This window comes from Macaca fascicularis, chromosome 14 (genome assembly GCF_037993035.2).
Source record: "Macaca fascicularis isolate 582-1 chromosome 14, T2T-MFA8v1.1".
Lineage (NCBI taxonomy): Eukaryota > Metazoa > Chordata > Mammalia > Primates > Cercopithecidae > Macaca > Macaca fascicularis.
The window spans coordinates 16,358,524-16,383,498 of NC_088388.1; the positions used below are offsets into that span (position 1 = coordinate 16,358,524).

Here is a 24,975-nt window from a genome sequence, read left to right on the forward strand (position 1 = left end):
CCTGACGCTGACAAGTCATTTTTCTTTTGCTGCTTTCAAATTTTATCTTTATCTCTGGCTTTCAGCATTTTTACCATGATGTGTTTGGATGTGGATTGTTGTATATTTATCTTACTTGGAGTTAATTAAGCTTCTTGGATGGTATTTTTTCATTAAATTTAAAAACATTTTGCTGGGAGTGGTGGCTCATGTCTGTAATTCCAGTGACCCAGGAGGCTGAAACAGGAGGATAGCCTGAGGCCACACATTCAAGACCAGTCTGGGCAGGATAGTGAGACCTCATCTTGAAAAAAATTAAAAAAATTAGTTGGGCATGGTGGTGCACGTCTACTCGGGAGGCTGAGGGGGGAAAATCACTTGAACCCAGAAGTTCAAGGCTTTCTCAAAAATAAATAAATAAATAAATAAGAACTTTCCTACCATTTTTTTAGGATTTTTTCTGCTCATTTCTTTTTGTCATTTCTTTCTAGTAATCTCATTATGCATATTTTCGTGTGTTTAATGGTATCCCCCATTTCTGTGCTCTATTTTGTTCATTTTATCAATTTTTTTTCCATATCTTTGTCCTCTGTATTGCATAACCATTACTGACCCATCTTCAAGCTCATTGATTTTTTTGTTCTGTCAGGTAAAATCTATTTTTGAGTTCCTTCAGTGAGTTTTTCATATCAGCTGTATATTCTTAACTTCAGGATTTCCATTCGGTTCTTTTTAAAATAATCACCATCTCTTTATTTTTATTCTCATTTTGATAAGACATGGTCATCATACCTTCTTTTACTTCTTTAAATATGATTCCCTTTAGTTTCTTGAAAGCATGTATCATGGCTGCTTTGACAGCTTTAAAGTCTACATCTGTGCCATCTCACAGGCATTTTCTGTTGTCTACTACCCCTCCATGTATGGGGCACATTTTCCCATTTCTTTGCATGTCTTTGCATTTTTTTGTTGTTGAAACCCAGACATTTTAGGTGATATATTTTAGGAATGCTGGAGACTGAGTCTCTCTTCCCTCCATGGTTTGTTCTTGCTGTTCTTTGTGTGTTTATTTGTCTAGGGACTTGGCTGAACTATTTTAGTGAAGCCTATTTCCCCTTTAATATGAAGCCTCTAATGTCACGCCTCAGAGCGTGTAGCCATGGGCATGCATGCGGTCATCCTGGATGACTAGTCTCAGCAGGACTGTCTCGGTCTGTCTCTTTCTTGGATCTCTTTGTTAAACTGTCTGACTCTGCGAGTATAACATTGAGATTTTACCCTTCACTAATTTTCATCTGATTTCTCTATTGTTTTTAACAATGCACTGTAACATAAATTGCTTTGCAGTCTGATCAAATTAAATGTGGGACTTTTGCTGAGGCAGTTTTAAAGGCAAGACTTTGAGGTTTGTTCTGACTCTAGGAAGGCTCTTCTTAGTTGACTCTTACCATGATTATCTCCAGTAAATGATCTGGACTTTTGTTTATCTTGCTGCCCTAATGGAGCTACCAGCCTCCACTTATTGCTTACTACCAGAATCTCCACTGTTGTTGAGAGCACCCTTAGGCTTGAACTTCCCTGCACTCTGTTTCAAATAAAGTCAGTTCATCTTGGGAGAGCTTTGGAGCTCTTTGTTCTTATTAACTACGTCTCCTACTGGCCAAAATCTTTGAACCTCTTCTCTGGATCTGGGAACAGGGATAGTGACCCACTTCTCTTAGAGTGATACGTAGATACCAGAGCAGAGCACTGAGTGATAATGGTTAACTCGTTCTCTTCTCAGCTTGCCTCCTCCAGCATGGAACCTCTGCCCTAAAACTAAAGGTAATCAAGACCCCCATATTCTCAGTCTGCTGTGCCTGGGGTGAGTCTCTGCTCCATGAGTGAGGACTAACTGGAGAAAGTGAGCTCCTGATATTTTGCCCACAATTCCCAGGAATTTATCCTCTGCATTTTGGAGTTTGGGGAAATGAGAAATGCTAGTGGTCTGTCTTTCCCGGTGAAATATTACATCCCTTGTCTGGGAACTTAAGGAAGAAGGAGTCACATTTTTTTGACCACACCCATTCAGATTGAGGCCGCTGTTGTCTGTCTGGAGCAAGAATGTGGGATTGGGGGAAAAGAAAGAGAGAAAGAGAGAGAGTGAGCGAGAGAGTGAGCATACATGTCATCGCTCAAGTTCCACAGACTCTTGCTGTTGTATTGAACTTTAGTTTTCGAATAAATATTTCACGGGCTATATACCCTTAGGATATTTTCTAGAGACTTTAAAAGGTGGGGTCTTCCAGGGCTATCAGTTCTGAGATATTGACTTATGTCCTAAGGTCACCAGAGATTTCTGCATCTCAATGTCCATCAAGTATTCTTCTCTCATCTTATTTGATCTGTCAGCAGCATCTCAGCAGTGTTGGCTATTCCCTCCTTATCGACCAGTCCTCTTCTCTTGGATTCTGTGACTTGGTGCTATGACTTGGATGCTTGTCCCCTCCAACACTCATGTTGAAGTTTGATCTCCAGTGTTGGAGGTGGGGCCTAATGGATGTGTTTTTGTCATGAGGGAAGATTTCTCATGAATACATTAATGCCCTTTCTCAGAGGTGAGTGACTTCTCTGTCAATTAATTACCATAAGAGCTGGTTGCTAAAAAGAGCCTGGTATCCTACCCCTTTCTCTTTTGCTTCCTCTCTCTTTTTTTTTTTTGAGACGAAGTCTCGCTCTGTCGCCCAGGCTGGAGTGCAGTGGCCAGATCTCAGCTCACTGCAAGCTTCGCCTCCCAGGTTTACGCCATTCTCCTGCCTCAGCCTCCCGAGTAGCTGGGACTACAGGTGCCCATCACCTCGCCCGGCTAGTTTTTTTGTATTTTTTTTTTTTAGTAGAGACGGGGTTTCACCGTCTTAGCCAGGATGGTCTCGATCTCCTGACCTCGCCCGTCTCGGCCTCCCAAAGTGCTGGGATTACAGGCTTGAGCCACCGCGCCTGGCCTGCTTCGTCTCTTGCCAAGTGAACTCTGCACAGGCTGGCTCCCCTTCACCTTCTGCCATGAGTGGAAGCAGCCTGAGGCCCTCACCAGATGCAGATGCCAAATCTTAAACTTACCAGCCTTTAAATCATGAGTCAAATAACACCTTTTTTTTAAATAAAGTATCCAGCCTCAGGCATTCCTTTATAGCAGCGCAAAATGGATAAAGACATTTGGCACTCACGTGGATTGCCCTGATGTAGAAGGTTCTAGGCTCATTCTCCTCTACCAGCTACTAAAGGATGGTGTCCTCCAGGCTCTTGCATGGGCTCTGTCTTAGTTATTAACTGCTGAGAAGCACATCCTCCTCAAACTTAGTAGCTTGGAACAATAGGCACTTTTTATCTTGCAGTTTCTCTGGGTCAGGAGCCTGACTGTGGATTAGCTAGATATTTCTGACTTAGTCTCATATGGCTGCAGTCAAGGTGTTGCAAGGTATTGGCTGGGGCTCAGTCATCTGAAGAGTTGAGAGGGATTGTAGAATCTGATTCCAAGCTCTTTCACAAGTAGTTGGCAGAATTCCTTTCTTCACAAGATGTTGGACTAAGGGCCTCAATCCCTCACTGACTGTTGGGTGGAAGCCTCCCTCAGGCCCTTGCCATACAGATCTGTCCACAGGGCAGCTAACACCATGAAAGCTGACTTCTCTCAAAACAAGTGACTGACAGACGGGGCACTCAAGATGGAAGCCAGTGTTTTTGTTATCTAGTCTTGGATATGATATCCCACTACTTTTGCCATATTATATATTTTTGAAGTGAGTCACAAGGTTCAGCCCACATTCAAGTGGAGAGGATTGCAAATGGACAAAAATACCAGGAGGTGCAGATAATTGGAGTTACCTTAGAAGCTGCCTACCACAGGCATCCTCTTCTCACTCTCTTCCTTCTCCTTAGACCATCTCACACACACAGAGGTTTTAATTAGCAGCCACAGGTGAAAGGGAGACTATTCACAAACTTGTATTTTCAGTACAGACCTTCCCTCTGACATCTGGGCTCATAGCTAACCGATCAATTGCTATTTCACTTAGATTTCTCAAAATCTTCTCAAATGCAACATGCCCCAAACTGCACTCAAGCCTGTCTTGTTCCACTGTTCCCTAAGCGTGAGTTATGGTACAGGTTAAGATATGAGACAGAGAGACAGGGCTTTAAAGAGAGTCATTTTTTAAGGTCAGGAGGGGTGGCTCACGCCTGTAATCCCAGCACTTTGGGAGGCTGAGGCGGGTGAAACACGAGGTCAGGAGTTTGAGAGCAGCCTGACCAACATGAAGAAACCCTGTCTCTGCTAAAAATACAAAAAATTAGCTGGGCATGGTGACGCATGCCTGTAATCCCAGTTACTTGGGAGGCTGAGGCAGGAGAATCACTTGAACCTGGAAGGTGGAGGTTGCAGTGAGCCAAGATCACGCCATTGCACTCCAGCCTGGGCAACAAGAGCTAAACTCCGTCTCAAAAAAAAAAGTCATTTTTCTTTCTATTAATAAGCCAGAGGTAGACGGGTGGCTCAGCTCTACTGCACTCAGTGTCTTGTTGCCCTGTTGCTCTGCTTCCCTTTGGATGTTGTCTTCATCTGCACGGTCGAAGCTGGCTTGCCAGCCCACATCCATGTTCCACCATATGAGAAAGAAGAAAGAAAGGATATAAAGAGTAAGCAATTTCCTTTTTTAAAGAATGTGACCCAGAAGAAGCACACATCACTTTGTTCATATCACATTGATAAGGCTGCAGAAGTTGTAAGGGGAGCTGGAACGTGTAGTCTATAGCTGGGTAGTGTGTTTCCAACTAAAAATTGGATATTATGTTACTACCTTAGCCTAGTGTCCTAGTTTGTTTTGTGTTGCTATAACAGAATGGCATGGACTGCGTATTTTATATGAATGGAAATGTATTGGCTCATGGCTCTGGAGACTGGGAAGTCCAGTGTCAAAGTGGTAGCATCTGGCCAGGAACATCTTGCTGTGTCATCCCATGGCAGAAGGTGGAAGGGCAAGAGAACACAAGAGAGCAAGAGAAAGGAAGGGGGCTGAACTTACTCTTTTACTGGAAACCCACTCCCATGACGACTAAACCACTTTGAGGTCGTGGAATTAATCCATTTATGAGCATTGATCTATCCAACGGCATTAATCCATCCATTAATCCATTCATGAGCCCTAACGATCTAATCACTTCCTGAAGTTCCCACTTCTCAACACTGTGGCATTGGGGATTAAGTTTCCAACACATAAATTTTACGGGACACATTTAAACCATCCCACTGGGTTCCCTGGAAAGCGAGTCTGGAGCTGCAGGTTTACAAATAGGAGTAACTAACAAGGAGAGTGAAGTTGCAGGTTTACAGATAGGAGTAACTAACAAGGAGAGTGAAGAAAAAAAGAGAGACAACTAATATGAGGGTCCATATTAATTGACCAATCTATAGAAACAAGACACCAAGCACTTGTATCAACTGTTCCTGAGGACCAAACCTGTGGGAGAGAATGCAGGAAGACTATCTCCAGTAACTTCTCTCATTGGTTAAAACATTTTTCCATGGGCTGCCAACTCTCTTGCTTTTCTAAGTTTCCATGCAAAACATGGGCACCATGCCAGGTCCAGTGATATCAGCAGAAGCCCACGTGGGAGGTGAGAAGGGCACAGCAGGGGCCAGAGGGGAGGGAGCCACCAGACTGTGCCTGCTTTGGGTCCATCAGAGCCCTCCCAGAGCTGAAAAAAAAGGTAAGTGAGCTCGAGAAGATCGAAAGTTGGCATGTAAGAAGACTCTGGTGCAATCACTAAAGGAAAAAGGAGAAAGTAGATACTGGGGCTTGCTCACCAGTTCCGTCACACCATTTTCATTTAGTTCCAGCAAGCAAGTGAGGAAACCTGAGACATCCTGGCAGCTCCCTTTTCCTTACACCCATACCCAATCCAACATATTGCTCAAATCTTCTTACTTCTCTCCATTTTGTCTACCACACTCATAATCCAGGCTCCTATTATCTCTCCTGGGGATTCACGTCTCCTTATTGGACTCCTGTCCTCTTGCTCTCTTTCTCTTGTTCTCTTGTGTCCTCTTGCCCTCGTTTAATTAGACAAATCTCTTAAAATATGTGTGTATATTTTCCTTTCCTTCTTTCTCTTTCTGGAAATACATTTTCCTGTGTCTCAGGCAGCAGCCACTCTGGTAAGACACGGGAACTTCAGCACAGACAGGTTGTGGGGGACACAGTTAATGACCGAGCCAGAGCTGGGGCTTCAGGACTCTGTGACTCACTCAGAAAATGTTCACTGAGTCCTTCCTCTGTAGGGGGCCCTATGCTAAGCTCAATGGTAAATAAAAACCCCACCTAGGACTCTGCCCTTGAAAGACAGAGCCTTGTCAGGGAGAGAGGCGTTATAGCAACACAAAACAAACTAGGACACTAGGCTAAGGTGCTTGTCCTCTTGCCTATCCACTTTCGGCATACAGTCAGTGTGGCTTTTCTGTAACACCAACTGGATCATGTCACCATGCCCTGCCAATTAAAACCCTTCAACAGCTTTCCATTGCTTGGAGGATAAAGGCAAAACTCCTCAAGGTGTCCCACAAAGCCCAATGTGGTTTGGCTCCTTGACTTCTCTTACAACACAGTTCTCATTGTCCTCTGTTCTAGCCTCTCCCCACTTCTTTCAGCCTCTGTTCTCTCAAGCTCCCAGCTTCCGCAGGACCATTGTATACACTCTGCCCAGTGCTTGCTGTAATTATTTGTCATGGTTTTCACCTTTCTGCCTTCTTATCCTGTAGCTCTCAGCACTGTTACCATTTTCTTAGGCAAGTTTTTCCAAATTTTCCTGACTAGGTCAAACTCCTATTATATATGTATCCATTCCTGGATTCCCCAACAGGCTGGCTAAACATCTATTTCCAGCACTAGAGAAACAGGGTCACTCCTGATTTTTCATAACATGCTATTTGATTCCTTTTAACATAAAACACTTTCAAAGACGTCATTATGGGAAAAATAAGGCTTTTGGGGAATTTCTTTACACCTATCTTTAAATTGTTTGTTTTCATTTAAAATAGATTTTGGAGGGGGCCATGATATTTTCAGTCCTTTAACGTCTCTAAAAGTCAGACTCTAAAAATCCTGTCTGTGGACATAGCTCTCCTTGTAATACTTTGCACCGTTACAGCTTTACTTTTTTACATCATTCTTTAGTAGATGCCTCTCCCTGACAAGGCTCTATCTTTCGAGGGCAGAGTCCTGGGTGGGGTTTTGACTTACCATAGGGCCCCCTACAGAGGAAGGACTCAGTGGACATTTTTTGAGTGAGTCACAGAGCCCTGAAGCCCCAGCTCTGGCTCGGTCGTTAATTAGCTGTGTCCCCCACAACCTGTCTGTGCTGAAGTTCCCCCGTCTTACCAGAGTGACTGCTGCCTGAGACACAGGAAAATGTATTTCCAGAAAGAGAAAGAAGGAAAGGAAAATATACACACATATTTTAAGAGGTTTGTCTAATTGAATCTGTGTGTGACCTTCAGGGCCCCAAGGCTGACACTGGAATAACTGGAAGGGCTCATGGATAAAGAATATCTCCATAGACACCTTCTTACTTGGGCCAACTCAACTGTGTGGCCACGCTTTTTCCCATGCTAAAATTAGTGAGTGTATCGAAAGAGATTTCAGTGCAAAGTCCATTGAGATAAAAGATTCAGATAAGGGGCTCCGCAAAGAAACAGATGAAAGGGCACTTAAGAAATGCTCAATGAATGTGGTGGGTAGAGAAATGAGTGGAAGCTGGGATCGCTGTCCTGCGAGCAACCACAAGGTGGCGCTGGGTGCTCAGCAATGAGATTCCTGCCTCCAGGGACTTGACTCAACTTTTTTCTTATCAATGTTAGCTTATTAAAAAAACAAAACAAAACAAAAAAACAGTCTCTTTCTAGTCCATAATTTTCCTTAATAAAACAGGGTAACATTTTCCCTTTCGTATGTTGTCTTTACAGGGTGACATGCTTGAGGAAGAGTGATGAATAATACTGAGGATGATTCAACGTCTCTTGGTTTTACTTCTGCACCACCCAAAGAGAAAATAGTAAGACAAGAACATTTCTTTTTCTATATCAGTGTCATAATATGTATTATTACAGTGCGGTGTAACCACATGTCAGAAGATAATGCGTAGTTGAAAACACTGAACTAGGTGGAGGGGCTGAGGCCTTAATTCTCCGAGACTGGGACCTATGCTGGGTTCTAGGGCCTGTTCAACATCAGAATCATCAGCTGGGCAAGTTCCTTTTGCTAAGGGTTCTTCTAGCTCCTGAGCCATAAGGTTCTGGGGTAGACAATTCCAGATGCCACAGGGCCCTGGAAGAAGGAGAGAGGTTGGGCTTAGGTGGGCTCTCTGGGATCTCAGGCTGCTGGGTCTGCATCCCGGTGGCAGGGCTGGCAGCCAGCGCTGGGACTCCTGGTGCTCAGGGGGAGGTGAAAGCTGAGTAGCAGCTCATCTCCACCAGAGGTCAGCATCACCGAGCCGTCAGAGGCACAGCAGCCAAACAGCCAGGCTCAGGAGGCAGCTCCATGCTTGAGCTGGCCCACCCATGTCCAGTTCTTCTTTCCACCTTGCCAACCATCCTTAGGCCCCGAGCAGTCCTAAGAGTGGGAGATGCTGTAGCACTAGTGTTGTGCCTTTTTGGCAAGGGTAGATTGCCGCTGGACCCTGGGACTGGTGGGTCATTCATCAGCAGAGCCCCGCATCAGCAGAGCATCTGGGGCAGCCACCTCTCTGTGCTCACGCAAAGTTGTTGACTAACCCACTGGCTTCTGTCAAAACCTCGGGCAGGCAGGGCAGCGCGTTCCACACTTCAAGGAACTAAGATGGAAAATATCTTTAAAGAAGAGGCATAAGAAAAAAATATGACTTTACAAACTATTTAAGATTTGGAACTGTCTACCGTGGTAGTGAAGACTGCAGATGCTCTCTCTAATCAGCTCTCCTAGGTCTGAATCCCATCTCCAATACTGAGAAATGGAGAGACTTAGACTAGTTTCTTATTGTTTCGCCTCTCAGTTTCTACATCTGTAAACTGTGAATATTATCATTCCCGTTTGTCACTATTGATCCTCTCTACCTATTGGGTTATTGTGGGGATTAAATGAGATGACTGTAATAGGCAATGTTAACTGAGCATTCGCCCTGTGCCAGGCACGGACCTAAGTCTGGTATCTAAGCCTAGTATCTCATAATTCTGACAATGTTGTGTACGGTTACCCCTATTTTATAGTTGATGAAACTGAGGCTTCATATACTAGCAGAACTAGTGTTTGAAACTAGTCATTTTTGCTTCCAGGGTTTACTTTTTAAATCGTGGCCCTTCACTAGAATGGTGCCTGCTGGTGTGGAGTAAGCACTTAATAAATAAGAGCCATTATTATTATTGTTATTATTATTATTAATTTTGTTTTAAGTTCTGGGATACATGTATAGAACATGCAGGTTTGTTACATAAGCATACATGTGACATGGTGGTTTGCTGCACCTATCAACCCGTCGTCAAGGTTTTAAGCTCTGCATGCATTAGGTATTTGACCTAATGCTCTCCCACTCCTTGTCCCCCAACCCCCACCAGGCCCCAGTGTGTGATGTTCCCCTCCCTGTGTCCATGTGTCCTCATTGTTCAACTCCCACTTATGAGTGAGAACATGCTGTGTTTGGTTTTCTGTTCCTGAGTTAGTTTGCTGAGAATGATGGTTTCCAGCTTCATTCGTGTCCCTGCAAAGGACATGAACTCTTTCTTTTATATGGCTGCATAGTATTCCATGGTGCATATGTGCCACATTTTCTTTATCCAGTCTATCATTGAGGGGCATTTGGGTTGGTTACAAGTCTTTGCTATCGTAAATAGTTACTAGTGTTATTCATTACTATTGTTATTGCCGTTATTATGGAGTCATTCATGGCTTGATCTTTATGTCTACAGGTTGATGAGTAATTAGAAACATGCTGGTTTTACAAATTATCTTTTTATCATCATAGCTGTGAACCCCTGTGAATTTTTCTCCACTCAGTCTCACTGTCCTTCAGACAGGTGGAGAGAGCAGGATCCATCTACGAGATTTCTGTGCCGTCCCCCTTCACCGAAGCAACAGCAGGTCATATCTGAATGCAGAAGCAAGACCTTGTGCTGGGAAAACACAACCTGGCTGTAGAGCTCTCAGGCTTCTAGAGTCAAAGCCAAGGGTTCAAATCCTCTCTCTGTTACTCAGAAGCCAGATGGTCCTGAGCCAGTGAAGTAACTCTCCGAACCTCAGTTTACAAATCTACAAGATGGCGATCATAATGTAAAAGATGGCATTAAAACTTCCATTGGGAAAAAGCATTTGAGTGTGCTTACACAGTGCCTGGTAGTAAACTTTACCTATTAGGATGCAATACACTACCTATTACTATGGGAGTAATAGTAAGAGACTACTACCTGCGTTGGGTATCTAAGCCTAGTATCTCATAGTTCTGACAATGCTATATTCAGTTATCCCTGTTTTATAGCTGATGAAACTGAAGCTTCATATACTAGCAGAACCAGGATTTCAAACCAGGCCTTTTTGCTTCCAGAGTTTACTTTTTAAAATCATGGTCCTTCGCTAGAACAGTGCCTGCTGACACGGAGTAAACACTTAATAAATAAGAGTCATTCCTATTATTATTATTTTTTTTGTTTGTTTGTTTGTTGGTGACAAACTACCTGTGATTGGAAAATTGGAATTGGAGTCCTCTCCTTAATATGGGCCTTTGGTCTGAAAAACTGCACCTGTTTCCTAATGAACCTACCCATTCTAACCCGTCCTCAAAGATGCCTCCAGAGTGAGCATCCTAAGGCTTAGATATGATCCTTCAGCTCAGCACTATCCAATAGGGATATAACAGAAGTTATATATGTGATTTTAATTTTCCTAGTAGACACATTAAAAAAGTAAACGAGGCTGGGCACGGAGGCTCACTCCTGTAATCCCAGCACTTTGGGAGGCCGATGTGGGCAGATCACTTGAGGTCAGGATTTTTAGCCCAGCCTGGTCAATATGGCAAATATGTCTATGTCTCTACCAAAAATACAAAAATTTTCCAGGTATGATGGCACATATCTGTAATCCTAGCTACTCGGGAGGCTGAGGCAGGAGAATCTCTTGAACCCGGGGGGCGGAGGTTGCAATGAGCTGAAATCACACCACTGCACTCCAGCCTGGGTGACAGAGCAAGACTCTGTCTCAAAAAAAATTAAAAAATAAGTAAAGGAAACAAAAAAAGTAGACTTCATTTTAACAATGTACTTACTTTAATATATCCAAAAATGTTATCATTTTGACATGCAATCAATAGAAAAGATTACTCTTTTTTTTTTTTTTTTTTTTTGAGACGGAGTCTCACTCTGTGGCCCAGGCTGGAGTGCAGTGGCCGGATCTCAGCTCACTGCAAGCTCCGCCTCCCAGGTTCACGCCATTCTCCTGCCTCAGCCTCTCAAGTAGCTGGGACCACAGGCGCCCACCACCTCGCCCGGCTAGTTTTTTGTATTTTTTAGTAGAGACAGGGTTTCACTGTGTTAGCCAGGATGGTATCGATCTCCTGACCTCGTGATCCACCCGTTTCGGCCTCCCAAAGTGCTGGGATTACAGGCTTGAGCCATTGCGCCCGGCCCCGAAAAAATTACTAATGAGATATATTACATTCTGTTTTCATACTAAGTCTTTGACACCCAGTGTGTGTTCTACACCTGCAGTGCCCCTCCATCTGCCTCGCCACGTTTCTGGCCCTCCATAGCCACACGTGGTGAGTGGCTCGCCCACTGCACAGTGCAGGGTTAGCTCTTCAGCAGCCCCTTATCAGCAGCAAAACGGCATGTGCTGATTTTCCTAGCCTTATGTCACTTTAGTCCTAGGACATTTTAAATTTTTTCTTTCTTTTCTTTTCTTTTTTTTTTTTTGAGATGGAGTCTTGCTCTGTTGCACAGGTTGGCTTGAAGTGGCACAATCTCGGCTCACTGCAACCTCCGCCTCCCAGGTTTAAGCAATTCTCTGCCTCAGCCTCCCAAGTAGCTGGGATTACAGGCGCCCACCACCACACCGAGCTAATTTTTGTATTTTTAGTAGAGATGGGGTTTCACCATCTTGGCCAGGCTAGTCTTGAACTCCTGACCTTGTGATCTACCCGCCTTGGCCTCCCAAATGCTGGGATTACAGGCGTGAGCCACCACACCCGGCCTTAAATTCTTCCTTTTGCATCTTTGCATCTTGGCCTGCATCTTTCTGTCCACACGGCATTCTTTGCATGCTCTCTCCTTTACCTTGCTGAATCCTTATACCACTCCTGGGGCAGTAGATATTCTAGTGACTCCCATTTTACAGATGAGAAAACCGAGACTTGAAATGATCACACTCCTTGGTGCTCCATGGCAAAGTGACTTGTAAGTGGCTACCTGACTCCAGCATCTTTGTTCTGAACCACTCTTCTCTGCTGAAGGTTGAATGGGCAGGGATGCCAAGACTGGAATGGGAATGCGCTGCTGGGGGCAGAATTAAGTGTCTGGTCAACAGAGGTATTCAAGAGACACCTGGATGGTCGTCAGAGTGGGTGTGGCAGAGGAGATTTCTGCACTCAATTGGGGTCAGGGATACAGGTTGAAGATGCTCGTTGCTGGTCCAGGAATCTAGGATGTTTTCCGTTCCTGGGGGAGGTTTCTGGGGCATTGTGGTCTCCAGTGCCTGTTTAGGCCCCAGGGTGGAAAGCTTGATTTTTTCTTTAGCTGTGCAAGGCTGGCCTTCCCCAAGCTCCCTTTGCCTTCGTGTAGCCTCTGGGCTAGTTGCGTTGGTCTTCTCCCCTGGAGGGCCTGGCCCAGCATCCTCCCATTGTCAGTGCTGATATATATCTCATTAATGTAGACTCACTGTCAATATTTTTAGAAACACCGTGTTGCTCTCCTGAAGGCTGGCAGGGCTGGGTGTGAGCCAGCCTGGTCCTGTCAGCCTCTTCCTTACCTCCTTCCTGCCTCTGCTGTACTTCCTGTCCTCACAGCCTCCTGCCCAAGTCCCTCCTCTCAGCCAAACAAAGACTTCCTCTGCACCCAACCTTTGGGGGTGGGAGGAGAAGAGAGGGTGGCATAGGGACACCTGGACAAAACCCTTTTGCTCTCCCTCCCTCGCTTTCCCCATCGGTAAGGTCAAGGGTGTGGAGTAGATCGCAGCCACAACCTTTCAGCATCAAAGGCTGTCTCGCTTGCTTTCCTGTTCTCCCCACAGTGAATCCTTTTTAAGGAAGGAGTCTGTTGATCTAACCCACCTTGTTTATAAAATCGTAATGAATTCATCTGCTCAGTTTTTATTCATCAAAGGCACACTGAGCAGCATGGCGTAGCCAGAGTCCCCACACTGACTTGTTAAAGTCCAAGCTCGCGGTGGTGGAGGGTCGTCTTATGATAGGGTAAGAAGAATGTGCCGTTTCCACAAGATTTCATGAAATGCTGATGCTGGCCCAAGCTACTGCCTCTTTCCCCACTTCTATCATTGAGGGCCTCTGATGTCAGCGTGGGAATCAATGGGCTAATAAAATTTTAGGCATCTTTTCTGTTCTAAGTCATGGGAATCCAGTGCCCTATCCAGATTGTCCTAAGAAAGTTCTTTCTTTCTTTCTTTCTTTTTTTTTTTTTTGAGACACAGTTTCACTCTTGTTGCCTGGGCTAGAGTTCAATGGTGTGATCTTGGCTCACAGCAAACTCCTGGGTTCAAGCAATTCTCCCTCCTCAGCCTCCTGAGTAGCTGGGATTACAGGTGCCCGCCATCATGCCCAGCTAATTTTTTGTATTTTTAGTAGAGACGGGGTTTCACCATGTTGGCCAGACTGGTCTCAAACTCCTGACCTCAGGTGATCCACCTGCCTCGGTCTCCCAAAGTGCTGGGTTACAGGGGTGAGCCACTGAGACCGGCCCCTAAGGAAGTTCTGATTACTCCTGAGGTTATAGAAATGGGGGTCCTACAATCCCAGTGCATTTATTAGAGTTCACTATGTATGGGGTGCTGTGCCAAGTAATGGGGGGATGGGTGGGTAATGATCGGTAAAAGGGTGACAGGAGGTGGGTGGGAGATAAGGAAAGGCTTCTAGACTCCTGATTCTCACAGTCTAACAAATAGCCCACCACACGGGGCTTGGTGCTGTAGTGGGGAGAATGGATTCTCATGTGATCCTGCCATTCATCAGCAAGAGGGTCAGTTTGTCTCCCACTTTTGATCTTTTTGGCAAGAAACCCACTTTTCCAACCACATCTGGAAGCCATAGCCCTAATTCCCAGAATCACAGGAAGCTAGACCTGGCTGACCCAATGTCCTCATGTACAGATAGGGAAACTGAGGCTCAGAGAAGGGCAAAGGCCTTCCCCAGAGTACGAAACAAGCTAGTTATTGGGGTTCAGGTAAGATATCAGTGACTCCTAAGAGACCTCCCCGATTTACACTATCTGAAAATGCCAATTTCCATTTATTCACTGCATCATTCTCCAGTTCATCTTTCTTTGTAGTGCTTATCATTACCTGAGTTCACTGCATTTATTTAATGTTTGTTGTTTTGTTTCTGTTCCACCTCTAGAATGAAAGGGCAGGAAACCGAGGGCATAGCTTGAATCGTTCACACTGTATGGCAAGTGCCTCAAATAGAGCCTGGCACATAGTAGTTGCTCAATATTTTCTGAGCGAATGAATTAGGATGGGATTAGAACAAGAGGGTCAGTTTGTCTCCCACTTTTGGCCTTTTTGGCAAGAAACCCACTTCTCCACCCGCATTTGGATGCCATAGCCATAATTCCCAGAATCACAGAAAGCTAGAACCAGGCCAGTGAGTGAGTTTTCTTGCTGTCCCCAGAGACCAGGGAGATCTGGGAGTTTGCAGTATGGCCTTAGGGTTTGAAATAGCACCAAATGGTGGGGTTGGGGGTGGAGAGAGTTGCTTGAGGGGGTTTCTGTTTTAATTATCAGAAAGCAGCTGACCATTTGTTTTTGGTCAGATAAGCTGCTAAAGGAGGGTGTGTGTGTGTGTGTGTGTGTGTGTGTGTGTGTGTAAATTCCTAAGTGTGGGCTGGGCAGCCAAGTTCTATCCCGCCTGTGTCCCTGCCTTCCCTTCCCCTTTCCCTCAGATAACACCACCAGCTGTTAGGGACACAGCTGTGGCTGCCTCTCGGGAGGGAGAGAAAAAGGCGCTGTTGCCCTGGGTGAGTTCCCCAGCTGTGGAGTTCAAAGCAGACCTGTGAAGTGAGGGGGCTGGAGCGGAGAGCTAGGAGGGAGGAGGTGAGAAGTCCGGAAGGGCACAGAAAGGTACTACTTCCACTCTGGTGTCCCCAGCCCACAGCTTTGGGTAGCGTCTGGGTGAGGTCCCAGCAGACGGGTTCAGCTTTTCCCCCCTCATCTCAAACTCTTAGAGAGATCCAATGAAGCACCCCTTCCTGTACGCCAAGCAGGATGTTTATTCAGATCTCCGATCCCACTACATACAAGCAAGCACACTCTTCTACACACCCAATGTGCATTCCTTGGGTGAATGTGTGCATTCATGGCACACTCGTGCCTACAATACACAAACATGTACACTCTTCTATATACGTGAATGCATGAACCCAGTGCACATGATAGCCCATTATGCACAAGCAAGCACACTGTTCTACATGCATGAATGCATGCACCCAATGCACATCATACCTCATTATTCACAAGCAAGCACACGTTCTACCTGCATGAATGTGTGCACCCAATGCATATCATACCCCGCTATGCACAAGCAAGCACACGTTCTACCTGCATGAATGCGTGCACCCAATGCATATCATACCCCGCTATGCACAAGCAAGCACATGTTCTACCTGCATGAATGTGTGCACCCAATGCACACTCATATCCCCACGCACACACAAGTTCAGCCTGCTCACAAGCACCTACAGAATTCACATCCAAGTGGCCTCGTGGCACACAGAAAACTTGCATTCACAAAGCACACACAGCCAGCATGTCCCTGGGCACAGGCCAAGTCAGGCTCTGCTTTTTAGACCAGGCACGAACCTGGGGGTGGGGTGGGTGAGGGATATTGAACCACTGACTCCAGAGGTCTCCCAGAAGTCTGGGCTGTCCTCAAAGGGCACTAGCAGGTCTGGAGTGCTCTTCTGCCAGGTGTCATTCATCTCGGTCTCATCACAATGCTCTGAAGAAATCACCCAGGAGAGAGAGGGCAGTTCCCCAGGAAACCTGTTCAGGCCTCTCCGGGGCAGGCCAGCTCTGGGCACCCTGGCCAACAGACTTGCCTTAGCTATTGGTTTGCCCGATAACTCAGAGTAGATTTTCCTGGATCACTTTAGCAAAAGTCACCTTGTTAATGCAGTAGAGCGGCTCTGGGGTGAAGACCCAAGTCTTTACACCCTTCTCCTGAGTGTGTTTCTATTGCTTTAATTCAACAGACTTTTACCAGGTGCCAAGTAGGGTGGGGGGCAGAAATGAAAAGAAGGTATCTGTCCTAGGCCTTGTATATGTCTAGTCTGTGAGGCCCAGGAACCACACACTTTTGAGCCCCAGGACACACACGGTTCATCTTCAGCTACTGGTCTCATTTTCCAGTCTTTCTTCTGTGTGGAATGATGCAATGTGGAACAGGGACAGATTAGATCAGGCGGGATGTGGAGTGAGCTGGCTAATTCTGCTCACTTCAGGCTGTCATTGCAGGGGGTACTCAGGTCATCTGGCTACAGCTGGTTCCTGGTTGGAGGCCGGATCTTATCAGCACTCTACCCTCTCTGGTCCCAAACGGTGGCCTCTTCCCAGCCCTGGCCCCCAATTCCCTCCCCTCTCAATGAGTCTGGTAACTAGTGAGATTAACTGCTCTTTACCCCCTCCAGGGCACAGATCCTGGAGGTCGGCAGATGAAAGCGATGGATCCATATCCTTTCCCACGGGGGTCTCCAGGCTCCTGTCTGGCTCAGCATTCCAGTGGGAACAGCTGAGGGGAGGGAGATGGGGACCTGATTTCAGGGACACGCCAAGCTCATTAGCTCCCCTCTCTCTGTATTTCTGGCTGCAAAGGGCACAGACATCTGCGTCTTTCTGGGAGAATCGTGGCAGAACTGGGATCACTAGGTGTCTCAAACTTGGTCTTTATCCTGGAATGTCCCAAGCAGTAATGTTTACTCTTAAAAGGGACATCTGTTATGACCTGACCTGAGCCAAACTGGTCTCTGCACAAATCCTAGGTCCCCTTTGATAGGTAAAGAGAGCTTACCGCTGAAGAAGTCTGATGTGGCCAATAGTTAACTATTTCTACCCAGGATATAATGTCAGGATATAATGAAACTATTATATCAGGATATGATGAATGAATCATGATACGATGAATGAATGTTGGGATATAATGAAAACCATTCTGCCATCTGCGCAGAACTTCATTAGCCAAAAATGCAGGGGCAAGAGGCCCCAAGCAATTCCTACCCTGTGTACTGTGAGGTGGAGGGAGCCCCAGTTCTGGATCCTATTGGGTGTCCCAGCCCCCACTCTGCAGAATGCCAAGATTCCAGAGGCAGAGTCCTGTTAGCTTTCTAGCTGGCACCAGGCACCCAGGAATTCTCTTTGGCAATGGCTAGATCCAGGGTGGCTTCTGGATCAAGTCTATGGTGCTAACCCTAAGTGTACAGATTATTATCTGCAGGATTCTTATGCCCTGTCTAATCAATGTGAGACGTGGCTCTAAATAGTCAATCTATTTAAAATCTCACCCGGGAGAACTTATTTTAAGGTAAATTACAGGTATCCTAGCATCACCCTACATTTCTGTAATGCTTAACAGATGACACACCCCTCAGTTTCAAAAGGATTGGGCGTTTTTCTTTGGGAGCATGGTGGTTTAGTCCATGGGCTCAAGACAGCTTTGGTTCAAATTCTGGCTCATTACTGCTGGGTGATCTTGGCTAAGTTGCTTCACCTCTGCGTGCCTCAGTTTCCTCATCTGTAAATTGAGGCTAATGAGAGCACCTGCCTCCTAATGTTGTTTTGATGATAAAAAGAGATTCTAATACATATATGTAGAATGTATAAAATGTTTAGAAGAATGACTGGGACACAGTGAGTGGGCAACATGTAGTCCTCATGAGAAACACCAAGATATTCATCACTTCACATTGCATTTAGGTGAAGGTCACGGGATCTTTCTAATCTCTCTCTGCAGCCTTCTCTCCTCTATCTCCCCACTGCACTCTAAGACTTTTTCAATCTTTGCATTTTATGTCTCCTCCTCCTGGCCCATCCTCTCAGTTCTTCTGCTGCCTTCTATTCTTGGCAAGCTCCTGTATAAAGAACACAAACTCGGGGGCCAAAAACATGTTTTACTTACCATGGTCTGTGCTTTTTTTTTTGAAATGATAATTGATTTCCAAAATTTACAAGTATGAAAATTTCTTACAAAAATCCATCATTTGAAATTGTCTTGGAAAAATCCTAAGACACAGTCATGCTGGGGTCCAGCTTTCTGCCTGGCAACCAGAGACTAGAGCTGAAGAGGCCTCCCTATGATGGAATGGGCACCCTCCAGTTTGCCACAGTCTTTACCATTCTCTGTTGTCTCAAACTGCACTCTTGGCCTGTTTTTTTTTTTTTTTTTTTTTTTGCAGGTATTTGAGTTTGAGTTCCCTGATCTCTGCAGATGATTTTCTGATCCACTTTCCCTCCAGACAATGGATTCCAGCTTTCGTAGTAACTTAAGAAAAATATATATCGTGAGACAGGGTCTTGGCTATGTTGTTCAGGCTAGTCTTGAACTCCTGGGCTCAAGCGATCTTCCTGCCTTGGCCTCCCAAAGTGCTGGGATTATAGGCATGAGCCACCTTGCCTGGCCAATTCCAGCTTTTGTAAGTCTTTTGCCTTGGATGTGGTTAAGGCTCAGCTCCTGCTTTTGTTCCATCTCACTATTACCCAACTTTAGGTGGTGGAAATGGTGCGTATTTTTAAAAAATCTTACGTCGTGCATCTTCCTTCCTTCCTTCCTTCCTTCCTTCCTTCCTTCCTTCCTTCCTTCCTTCCTTCCTTCCTTCCCTCCCTCCCTCCCTCCCTCCCTCCCTCCCTCCCTCCCTCCCTCCTTCCTTCCTTCCTTCCTTCCTTCCTTCCTTCCTAGAGGTCCTGGAGAGGTGATGAGATGGGGCAAAGTGAGCTTCTACAGAACTTTCCCCACAGCATCCTCCAGTGACTGCGTCTCTTTCTAGAGACCCCCCTCCTCTAGCTCAACTTCCTGACCCCCTGTGGTCTTATACAAACCTCTTGGTCCACGGAGGGTAGTAAAAACCTGAGAACTGAAATGTATCCAAGTTCTCGCCACATAGTAATTCATACACTCCTTCTTCCACCTATGGATTCCCCTTTTCCCTCACACGTTACGTCATCCATCCACTTACTCACTCATCAGCCATTCACCGGGCCGGCAGGGCAAGGTGGCTCATGCCTATAATTCCAGCACTTTGGGTCATCTGAGGTCAGGAGTTTGAGACTAGCCTGGCCAATATGGTGAAACCCTGTCTCTACTAAAAAAACAAAAAAAAATTAGCCTGTAATCCCAGCTACTGGGGAGGCTGAGGCGGGAGAATCGCTTGAACCCGGGAGGCGGAGGTTGCAGTGAGCCGAGATTGCAGCATTGCACTCCAGCCTGGGCAACAAGAGTGAAACTCTGTCTCAACAAACAAACAAACAAACAAACAAGCAAACAAACAGCCTTTCACCTACGACATGCCAGGTACTGTGTTATGTTCGTGCTTGGAGAAGAAGAAAAGCAAACAATCAACTGTAGCAGAATTCACTTTATTTCCTTGGGCAAAACATTGACCTTGTTGGGCCTTTGTTTCCTACAGATTTAATGACTTGTTTAGAGATAATTTTGTCCTGGATTTCTTCCATCCTGTGACTACCTTCAACCTTCAAAAGCATCCTGTGCCATCTGCAAACTGCAAACTGCAGTCTACACTAGTGTAGGGGGATTTCTCTAGAAACCACGGAAGTTCTCAAGGGAGGGTCAAAGCCAAGGGGTAGCGAAAGATGAAGCCAGAGGCAAAGTAGGAGAAGACCCTCGTGTGACACCTGGTCTGGGTGAGGGCTGGGGGTGCAGGAAGGGAGCCAGGGGGCCAGACCTGCCTGCCAGGAGGGCCTGCCAGATGCCCTGATGATCCTGCGAAATCTTACACCCTCTTTGCTCCCTACCAGCCCTGGCTCCAGCTCAGGCTGGATTGCAATCTGCATAATGTGTCCCATTTAGATTGGATGGGAGGGGGTGAGAACAGGAGGGCGGAGAGCACTGAGGAGGGAGTGCCCTGAAGGGCAGGCAGGAAGTGGTGGCCAGAGGAAAGTGGAGGGATGGAGGCTGGGGTGAAGGTGGGTGGCAACCAGAAGGGGGAGGCGGGGCCAGGAGAGCAGACTTGCAAAACCACAGATAATGTTCAGCCCAGCACAGTAGGGGTCAATTTGGTCCACTTGCTCAGTGACAAAAAAAAAAAAAAAAAAAAAAAAAAGTGGGCTGTCACTTAAAGATTTTGACTCACAAGAGAGGGGCTGGTCTGGAGGTGGGAGGAGGGAATGACGAGTCAAGGAGGAGACAGGGACGCAGGAGGGTGCAAGGAAGTGTCTTAACTGAGACGGGGGCAAGGCAGGAGAGGGTGGAGGAAATTCTGCAGGAGACAGGCTTCCTCCAGGGTCTGCAGAACCCAGAGGCAGCTCCTCCTGAGTGCTGGGAAGGACTCTGGCCATCTTCAGCCCTTCTTACCCTCTGAGGCTCAAGCCAGAAATTCAGGCTGCTTGCAGAGTGGGTGACAGAGCCACGGAACTGGTGTCCCTGGGACCCCCTGCCCGTCTTCTCTCCACTCCCCAGCATGGAGGAAGGTAGTGATTTTGACAACTACTATGGGGCAGACAACCAGTCTGAGTGTGAGTACACAGACTGGAAATCCTCGGGGGCCCTCATCCCTGCCATCTACATGTTGGTCTTCCTCCTGGGCACCACGGGCAACGGTCTGGTGCTCTGGACCGTGTTTCGGAGCAGCCGGGAGAAGAGGCGCTCGGCTGATATCTTCATCGCCAGCCTGGCAGTGGCTGACCTGACCTTCGTGGTGACGCTGCCCCTGTGGGCTACCTACACGTACCGGGACTATGACTGGCCCTTTGGGACCTTCTCCTGCAAGCTCAGCAGCTACCTCATCTTTGTCAACATGTACGCCAGCGTCTTCTGCCTCACCGGCCTCAGCTTCGACCGCTACCTGGCCATCGTGAGGCCAGTGGCCAACGCTCGGCTGAGGCTGCGGGTCAGCGGGGCCGTGGCCACGGCGGTCCTGTGGGTGCTGGCCGCCCTCCTGGCCATGCCTGTCATGGTGTTCCGCACCACCGGGGACCTGGAGAACACCACCAAGGTGCAGTGCTACATGGACTACTCCATGGTGGCCACTGTGAGCTCGGATTGGGCCTGGGAGGTGGGCCTGGGGGTCTCGTCCACCACCGTGGGCTTCGTGGTGCCCTTCACCATCATGCTGACCTGTTACTTCTTCATCGCCCAAACCATCGCTGGCCACTTCCGCAAGGAGCGCATCGAGGGCCTGCGGAAGCGGCGCCGGCTGCTCAGCATCATCGTGGTGCTGGTGGTGACCTTTGCCCTGTGCTGGATGCCCTACCACCTGGTGAAGACGCTGTACATGCTGGGCAGCCTGCTGCACTGGCCCTGTGACTTTGACCTCTTCCTCATGAACGTCTTCCCCTACTGCACCTGCATCAGCTACGTCAACAGCTGCCTCAACCCTTTCCTCTATGCCTTCTTCGATCCCCGCTTCCGCCAGGCCTGCACCTCCGTGCTCTGCTGTGGCCAGAGCAGATGTGCGGGCACCTCCCACAGCAGCAGTGGGGAGAAGTCAGCCAGCTACTCTTCGGGGCACAGCCAGGGGCCTGGCCCCAACATGGGCAAGGGTGGAGAACAGATGCACGAGAAATCCATCCCCTACAGCCAGGAGACCCTTGTGGTTGACTAGGGCCGGGAGCGGAGAGAAGCCTGGTGCCCTCAGCCCTCCCCAGCCTTTGCCCTTGCTTTCTGAAAATCAGGTAGTGTGGCTACTCCTTCTCCTGTGCACATCCTTTAACTGCCCCCTGACTCCTGACCCGCCCTGTCCTCCTCTACTGCTTTATTCCTTCTCAGAGGTTTGTGGTTTAGGGGAAAGAGACTGGGCACTACGGACCTGACCTTGCACAAGCCATTTAATCTCACTCAGCCTCAGTTTCTCCATTGGTATGAAATGGGGGAAAGTCATATTGATCTTAAAATGTTGAAGCCTCAGTCTGGACTCAATAAAAGCTTGTTTCCCTCCGCTGCTTTCTTAGATCTGCAACCGTCTTTTCTCCCTCCTTTCCTTGTAGTTTTTCCCCCCAACACTCTCTGCAGCTGTCGCTCCTCATCCCTGCCTTCTGGCACCAATCCCCTCCTATAGCTCATCCCCCCTCCGTCCATCCCTCCTTCTCCCCTGTCTACGTTCTTGTTCTGAAGGGCTACTAAGGGTTAAGGATCCCAAAGCTTGCAGAGACTGACCCTGTGTAAGCTCTCTATCCTGTTTTCTGAGTGTGAGGCAGGGAATGGGCTGGGGTGGGGGTGGGCTGTGTGTCAGCAGGTAATTAGCACTCCAGCCCTTAGATATGGGAGCTCCAGAGCTTGCCCTAAAATTGGATCACTTCCTTGTCATTTTGGGCACTGGGGCTAGGGTGATTCCTGCAGTTCCCCCATGGCACCACATCACTGACTAGATATGCTTTCTCCAAATTGTCCGCAGACCCTTTCATCCTTCCTCTATTTTCTATGGGAATTGGAAGGCAGCAGGGCTGATGAATGGATGTACTCCTTGGTTTCATTATGTGTGTGTTGGGAAGGGAAACTAGAGAGAGAGGATGGAGGGGTGTCTGCATTTAGTCCAGACACTGCTTGGCTCGCTCCCCAAGTCCTTCTGTCTCTGACTTCCTGCAGAACTGTGAGCTGAAGGTTTTCCTCGTCTCCCCATCTTACTCCATCACACTGATTTCTTTCTTGGGCACTAGTACTACTTGGTGCCAAGAGTCATGTTGTTTGGGATGGAGATGCCTGCCTCGCCTCTGTGTGTTGTACTTACATGTCTATATGGGCAAGCCTGGCATGAACAGCAGTGTGCCTGGATCATTTGGACGAACCTCCTCCCACCCCCCACTCCACTGCATCTCTGCTGTTCATACATTCCCCTTGGCGGGGGGTGGTGGGGGGCAGGGACACACTGAGGCAATGAAGAATGTAGAATAAAAATGAATCCATCCCCCCACTGGATTTGGGGGCTCCAACGGCTGGTCCGTGCTTTAGGAGAGAAGTTAATGTTTGCACCAGGCTTCCTGTAGGGAGGTTCCTCCCCAAAGCAGCTGGCGCTAAGGCTTGGGGGCGTCCTACTGAGCTGGGTTCCCGCTCCTTCTTGGGCTCCATGAAGGAAGTAAGAGGCTGGTTGAGAGCTTCCCTTGGCCCCTTTCTGGTGCCTCCCCACCTGGCTTCAAATTTATGAGCATTGCCCTCATCATCCTTTCTTGTTCCAGAGTCAGTGGTCCTCTTCCTAAGGAGGTCTGCTTGCCATGGGCCAAAAGGCACTGGGTGGGTTTTTTTCTCTTCCTACCCTCAGGATTGGACCTCTTGGCTTCTACTGGATTGGGGATCTGGGAATAGAGACTGTGATGGGGCAGATGGCATGATGTCTACACTGCCAGAGAGACTGTGAGGATGAGATTAATAGTGGGGCCTCTGTGAGCTAGAGGCGGGGAGTGTCTATTCCGGGTTTTGTTCTTGGAGGACTGTAAAAGTGAAGGACAAGACATGGGCGATGGAGATAAGAAAAGCCCAGCTTGATATGAATGGACATCTTGACCCTCCCTGGAATGGCACCGGCTCTGGGGGCAGAGTGAGGAGGAGAGGGGAAGGGCTCCTTACAGCCTAGCCTCCCCATCTTAAGACAGCATCTTCCACAGAGTCACCTCCTCTGCCCAGAGCTGCCCTCAGAGCATCCAGTGAATGCTGGTAGAGGCTTCTAGAAGGGAAGAAGTTGTCCCTCTGAGGCCCCCATGGGTGACCTGCAGAGACTTCCTGCCTGGGACTCATCTGTGATCTGGGACAGAAGCAGAGGAGGCTGGCTGCTGTGATACCCCCTGACCTCCCCCAGTGCCTTCTTCAGAATGTCTGCGCTGTCTTCTGACCCTGTTAGTCACTGTGGTTCATCAAATAAAACTGTTTGTGCAACTGCTGTGTCCAAAGCCTCTTCTCATGAAAGTGTCTTGGGATAACCTCCAGCTTGCAAATGTTTCAGCATGGTGAGGGGGAAGCCGTCAAGAGAAGTGGGAGCTAAAAGGAGGGGGCGAAGTGAGGAGGGAGAGAGGATGGAGGAAATAGGCACCAGGAAAGGGAAAGGATGGGATTTAGGTGCAGAGAAGAAAAGGAAGAAAAGGAACAGGATAGCAGCTAAGTGTTGTGCTCTGAAAAGCCACAGAACAAAAGGACGCACATTTTGGAGGCCAGAGCATAGGTCTGGGGAAAAATACTAGCATTTCTTGCCATGGAGGTAGACCTATTATTCATCTATCTATCTATCCATCCATCCATCCATCCACCCATCCATCCATCCATGCACCCATCCATCTACTCATTTATGCCTTTATTCATTTACAATCTCCTATTGATTGACTCACTTAGTATCACTTGAGTAGCCGCTGAGTTTAGACCAGAAGCTTGAATCCCTGTTCTCCAATCAGAATTGCTCTGGATGCTTTTGAAAATACCCAATTCCTGGGTGTCACCCCAGACCTATGGAGTGAGACTCTCCTTGACTCACCCCAGATATTTACAATTACTAAAAACTCTTCAGATAATTTTTTGGGACAGCCAGGCTTAGGGAATCTCTATCCAGATAGATTCTACCCAAATTAAAGTGGGCAT

At 47.3% G+C, this 24,975-nt stretch overlaps 1 protein-coding gene and 1 long non-coding RNA gene across 2 annotated transcripts in view; both read left to right on the forward strand.

The window, feature by feature from the left end:
- The window catches only part of LOC141408446 (uncharacterized), a 49,762-nt gene extending 39,417 nt beyond the window's left edge, over nucleotides 1-10,345 (forward strand). Inside the window, exons 2-3 of the long non-coding RNA XR_012423219.1 lie at nucleotides 7,973-8,061; nucleotides 10,051-10,345. This is a non-coding gene — a long non-coding RNA (uncharacterized lncRNA). The remainder of the gene's footprint in view (nucleotides 1-7,972; nucleotides 8,062-10,050) is intronic.
- Nucleotides 10,346-20,632: 10,287 nt separating this feature from the next.
- APLNR (apelin receptor) lies at nucleotides 20,633-24,282 on the forward strand. Its single transcript, XM_005577873.4, has one exon. The coding sequence runs from the start codon at nucleotides 20,879-20,881 to the stop codon at nucleotides 22,019-22,021; it is 1,143 nt and encodes a 380-aa protein (XP_005577930.3). The 5' UTR covers nucleotides 20,633-20,878; the 3' UTR covers nucleotides 22,022-24,282.
- Nucleotides 24,283-24,975: the final 693 nt, after the last annotated feature.